Source organism: Cyprinodon variegatus, unplaced genomic scaffold (genome assembly GCF_000732505.1).
Source record: "Cyprinodon variegatus isolate N-32 unplaced genomic scaffold, C_variegatus-1.0 Scaffold298, whole genome shotgun sequence".
Lineage (NCBI taxonomy): Eukaryota > Metazoa > Chordata > Actinopteri > Cyprinodontiformes > Cyprinodontidae > Cyprinodon > Cyprinodon variegatus.
In genome coordinates this window covers 139,312-145,143 of record NW_015150751.1, presented here as the reverse complement: position 1 = coordinate 145,143, position 5,832 = coordinate 139,312, and the positions used below count along the sequence as shown (strand labels likewise).

At 39.9% G+C, this 5,832-nt stretch overlaps 1 protein-coding gene across 3 annotated transcripts in view; it reads right to left on the bottom strand.

Annotated features, from left to right (window-relative positions):
• The window catches only part of nup50 (nucleoporin 50kDa), a 12,706-nt gene extending 7,150 nt beyond the window's left edge, over window positions 1–5,556 (bottom strand). For 2 of the 3 annotated variants that reach the window (XM_015383952.1, XM_015383954.1), the window contains exons 1-4: window positions 5,393–5,556; window positions 2,919–2,997; window positions 2,752–2,835; window positions 2,491–2,680 (exon numbers count right to left, since the gene is read on the bottom strand). In XM_015383952.1, the coding sequence (XP_015239438.1) occupies window positions 2,491–2,680; window positions 2,752–2,835; window positions 2,919–2,987 (343 nt within the window). In that variant the 5' untranslated portion in view covers window positions 2,988–2,997; window positions 5,393–5,556. The remainder of the gene's footprint in view (window positions 1–2,490; window positions 2,681–2,751; window positions 2,836–2,918; window positions 2,998–5,392) is intronic. The other variant, XM_015383953.1, reaches the window with a different exon arrangement.
• Between the last annotated feature and the right edge of the window lie 276 nt (window positions 5,557–5,832).

Below are 5,832 nucleotides of genomic sequence, written 5' to 3'. Positions count from 1 at the left end.
CACAGTTTACATCTGACTGGGAACGTGTTTAGAGGGATGGAGCTCCAGGTGCTTAAAGAAGCCATCAGCGCTCCAATTATTGATCCCTTCAGAGCTGAAAGCCTCCTGATTAGGCGTTTTTAGAGAGAAACAGGAAGGCTGGTTTCCTCTGATTTAGGCTTGTGTTTAGATTTTTCATCATGTCAAGAAAAGAAAAGCTATCTGGAAATATGAATCACATTTCCAGAATCTTGATTTTTCTACAAATGTAAAACAAAAAGTAGAAAATAAGGGTTAGGGTTAAACTTTATAAAAACTCAATCTTTTGTGTCTGTGTCCTGTTCAGCTCACCCAGATCTCATCTGGTGCATCACTGACCTCCAGTCGTTGTAGCAAAGAACATTAACCATTTTTAAGCTGGTGCTGCTCCATCAGCAGCATTGATCACAGCCTTTATAGGACAGTTTTAGGCTGAATCCCAAACCGGCTTGTTTACGACAGAGGGTCCGCCACATTAAGGATCGTCCCAAACCACATAGTGTGTAGGGCGAGTGGACCCTTCAGCCCTTAAATGGAGAGTCTGCATCAGCGCAGGCGCGCTGAAATTTGGCGAACCAGCGGCAGAGGAAACACGCGTGTTCAAATGTACGTTTCGCTGGTTTGCTGCATCTTTGTCACACTGACAGGAAATCACAAGTTAGGAAAAGGGGAAAAAAAGTGTAATCGATCCCTAAATGGAAGATCCTCTCTGAAATATTTTTGACTGGATAGATTTCATTTTAAAAAAATGTTTGACGGTATGATAACCATAGCGTTGCCATAGGAACAAACCCTTCCCTTTCCATTGGAGGAAGAGGCCGTCCCATTCCTTACAGCCTTCTAAAGCTTTAAGCATGGCTTTAATGCGAGTGACACTTGATAGACTTGATTTATACTCAGAAACCAGGTCATCTGTGTGTGTGTTACAGCGAACGCAGATATGCCAGTTTTCTACCTGATCTTTTTAGGTAGAAAAGGAAATGGCGATTATGACAGAGGTGACCCTGACTGGAATTCTGCAGAACCTTGAAAGTAGGACTTAGTGATATGACCTCAAATCAATATTACGATAAATATGGCAGTTTTACCGTGATAACGTTAAATGCATGATAATGCATGCATCTTTTAGAAATAAAGGCATGTGCAAGAAATGCAACTGATAGATTGTTGCACATCTTTGAACTCAACAGCATGGCTGTGCTGTAGGTGGTGGAGGTTGGACGTGTTACTTTGGATTACTTTGCATTGCGTGTCCTTTCGCTCAACATCTATGGCGGAATTTTGGTGCCACCAATGCATGCAGTGAGAACAATGCATTTTTTAAACTCACACACCCTCGCTCAAACCCTTTCTGCTGCGTGCTCAACTCTGACAACGCATTTTAGACTTCTTCCTGCGCGCTCAGCTTCATCTCTGCTCTCGCTCAGCTCCACAGGATTAACTGATGTAATTTTGTTTACAGCTGTTAGACGCTTCTTCTCTGGGCTCATCCGCCATTCTTTTTGTTTGCACTTCTGTCTGCATCAGAGGAGTCACGTCATTACACACATGCTGCAGATTCTTAAAGGGGAAGGAAACAAGCCACCAGCGTGCACAGTAAAAACGGCAGAATTAAGTTTATTTCTTTTACTGACATAGAAAAATTGTTGCCAGTTATGACAGTTATGGTAGAAATCCAGTTTATCGCCCATCCTTACTTGAAAGGCTGACTTTCTTTGTCAGCTGCTTGTTTTATCTTTAGAACGTTCAGAGATTTTTATAAACAGCAAGTCTGAAATGTTAAAGAAAGCTTAAAAAGATTGCAGAGCAATGCTCAACTGTTCACAGCAGGAAGGTTTCAAAGATGTATTTCCAATAGGAGCTCCAACAAAACAAAAAAAACCACAACCAACTGGACTTTGTTTCCCAGTTTAAAGACAGTTCACTTCCCATCCAGGAAACTTTTTCAATTCAAATGTCAGAAATAGTGTTGACGCTACTCCTGACATTTTGAATTGAAAAAGCTTCCTGGATGGGAAGTGAAATGTCTTCAAACTGGGAAACAAAGTCCAGTTGATTGTTTTTTAACTTTTGTTTGACTATGACCTGGATGACTGAGAATCTTCAGCAGCAGATCCCAATAGGAATGCAAGTTAATAATAAATTTACCTCAAGTTGATTGATTTTATCGACCAACTAATAATTTATTTATAAGCAAACATTATTATTTTTTTTATTTAAACCTGAATTTTCTCTTGTATCAAGACAATTTTTAACAGATGTCGCTCTGACATGCTGTCAGAATATTCACTACTTTGTTCCATTGATAATGACCTCTGTTTTTATTGTAATTCTAAGGATGAGATCAACTCTAATCTAATAAAACCTTCATTGACATTTGTAAGTCAGGTTATTTGTTGACAATTTAAAACAGATTTTTCAGACCTGTTGGAGAAAAGACGAAGCCACTAAAGTAATGAGAGATTTGCTCACCGATGGCAGCAGCAGACTTGGGTGGAGAAGAGAAACCTCCAAATGAAGGAGTGGTGCTGTTCCCGTTGCTCAGACCTCCAAAGCCTTTAAAGCCTCCAGCGTTTCCAAACCCAGAGAAGGCAGTAGGAGTCGTAGAAGGCGTAGCCATAGAGAAGCCTTTGAACCCTTTGAAAGCTCCTCCCCCTTCGCTCTGAAAGCCAAATAGAACAGTGAGTTCTACAGCAGCTTTGAACGGTGGGGAATCAGAGGTCCCAGCTTTACCTCTCCTCCTGTGTTTCTGCGTTTTGCCTTCTTTATCGCTCGACTCTTCAACACATCCTCACTTGCAAGTGAAAAAGTCCCCGCCTGATTGAGGAAAGCAAATCACAGGTCAGTTAACATCACCTCCGTTTACAGAAAACACAATCTCAACTGTGGTCTGAACTCACCTCCTCTCCCTCTTCCTCCTGATCCCAGTTCCTGTCTGTCAGCTCTTTGTCAGCGATCCTCTTCGCCATCACACCTTCTCTGTACCCAACAAAAACATCTGCATCAGTGAGCAGCAGCTGGAGGGGGATTCCTTTAAGAAGGCCTTACAGAAAGCAGCTCAAATGGCAGTTTAATTTGAACAAAGAACCGAAATCTATGGCCGCCTTTTAAAGTTGCCTTTTCTACGTCTGCTTCTGTCTCCTTGAACCCCAGTGGGCCTCAGCAGATGGCCGCTCACACTGAGCCTGGTTCTGCTGGAGGTTTCTTCCTGTTCAAAGAGAGTTTTTCCTCTCGACTGTCGCTACTAGCGTGCCTAGTGCCTGATTTGAAGGCCGGGTCTGATGTATCCTCGCTATCCTTGGATATCCCAGGATTCATTGCGAGACCAAGCAAGCCGGCTGCTCCGTGATCAGAGGAAAGGTTACTTGGCGCCGACCAGTGGTGAAAATTGGAAGTTCAGTTTAATATAATCCAGTCAGTGAATAGTTCCGTCTGAAATTAATGGAAATAGTTGTTTTAATGGTTATAGAGTCAGATATGTGGCGGTAATGTTTGGTTTATCTAAAGGTTTTTATCTGTTACTGTGTAAATGGGTTTGGCTGGAATTTAAGGACAGATTCTAATAAATCTGCAGGGTGGGGGACTATAAATCTGATAGGATTTTTATATTTTTATTGCTGTTTTGCACAATTTGCTTAACTAAATATTTTTGTTGTTGAATATTAGAGACTTTGCAAATATATTTTTAATATATACATTTTTTAGATTTACTTATGTTTCTACCCCTTTTATAGAATAGAAAATCCCTTTATTTTCCCACAATGGGCAAATTTACAGCAGCAGAAAGATTATTGAAAATGGTCACACAGATGTGGACCTTAGGAAAATGTATAAGAATAGAATAATAGGGAAGAGTTAAAATATAAAAAATACAATACTGTAAAGTGTTTTAACAATATAAAAACTGTGCACCCGGAGAATAAATAACCAGTATACAGCTATGGAAATTTTCACAGTGACAGCAGCATGTTATTAAACAATCTAAGGTTTCCATCATTACATTTGCTTTTATTAGTTCATGCTCCCGATGGTTGGAACCTTTATTCCACTCTGGATTCTCACAAGTGTAGTCTTTGTTCACTTTACAATAAAATATTTACATATATTTTTAAAGAAACAGTTTTGAAAAGTTTGGTATTCATTCTCTTCCTGCTTTATGTGTTAACTGTTGCGGTTGCTAAGCGACATAGCATGCAGCAGTAACATCTGCTGAAGGGTAGACCGGTTTGAATTCACAACCAAAACTCTTCCAGCCTCCTTATTTCCAAGGACTTCAAAGGATCCAGTCCAGGTAGAAGCGTCCTTGGAGGATGCAGCGCATGGATTCAAACACAGCCAATGAGTCGATGCAATCAACTGGTTTTTTACTTAGATAGAAACCTGAATCAGTTTCACTGCATGATCTGGTTAAATTGTAAAGCTCCTTGAGATGACATGTGTTGTGAATTGGCGCTATATAAACTGAACCCATAATAGTGTAAAGTCTTTGATTTTTTTCCCTTTCTATGTAAAAGAGGCTGCCTGTAGCCTCCCACACATGATGCTTGTTTGAGTTGTAAAAAGTAACAGGAGATCAGGTTCCTGCAGGACGGTTCCGCTTTTCTTTCAAGTCTGAGCCCTGATTTGAATTTTTATCAAAGTAGTTCAGAGATATTTATTTTCTAATAATTATCCGTATTTGTTTACTGTAAACAGAGTAACACATTTGCAAAAAAAAAAAACGTAAGTGTTTAGAAAGTAAAAGTAGGTTAACAAGGTTACTAACCTATTGTACAAGAATATTATCTAATATTCAAGAATCAAAAAGTAAGAGAGAGACAATGGGAGATACATTTATAAAGAGGATCTAGGTTTTGTTTAATTAAAAAATAAATAAAAGTGTCTATTCATTCCATCTTAAATAACGTTTGTACAGCTGGTCTGGTTTTATCTTATCCAGAACGTTTAAATTATAATAAAAACAATAACAAACACATAAAATGATAAAGGTGGTAGTTATGAATGAGGTTTTAGAAAACCTAAGAGACAAACGGAAGGTTTAAAGTTGAAAATGCTGTTTGAAGTCCCAACCTTTAGTGGAAAACAACATTTAATTAGCTTCATTTATTAGCCTTTCTCGCGGATCAATCATAGATCGATGATCAAATCTCTAAAAGATCAACTTTTACCGCGCTGTCGTGTTCAAATCCTATCATTTCATCCTTCCAGACCCGGTTCTGATGTCTCTGAGGACCCGAGCTCAGTGCTAGCTCAATGCTAGCTCAGTGCTAGCCATGTCGGCTCCCCGGGCCGCCTGTTAGCAGCTAACGGCTAACAATCACGTTTAACCCGGCAGGGTCTGCGTTAAACCGCCCAACATTCAAACCGGACAAACCTTTAAACACGAGTCCAGTTCCGATCTCTGTCTCCCAGTGACTGTCCGCTGCAGCCGGATGAAGCCAACCGTTCTAAGAGCGCCGCTAAATTCACAGGAATCAACTCAGTGTGTTTAAACCAGAGCCGCCATTTCACACAGCCGCTGAGTCCGCGCGCCCCACCTTCTGACGCATGCGCAGAAACAAACGCCGCATTCATGTAGGGAGTTGTAGTCCTTAAAGAAAAGGAGTCTTTAACCCTTGAAAACCGGAATCTGATCCATTTTATGATCTTAAACGTGTTCTTATTGTTCGTCAAAGAATAAGTGGAAAAGCTGGCAATAGATTTTTCTCCATTTTCTACAATAAAAGTTTACAAAACTGATATATGGTCAGATATTCAACCAGAAAATTAAAAATAGCATATTTAAGCTGTTTTTTAAGCCTATTAAAGGAAAAG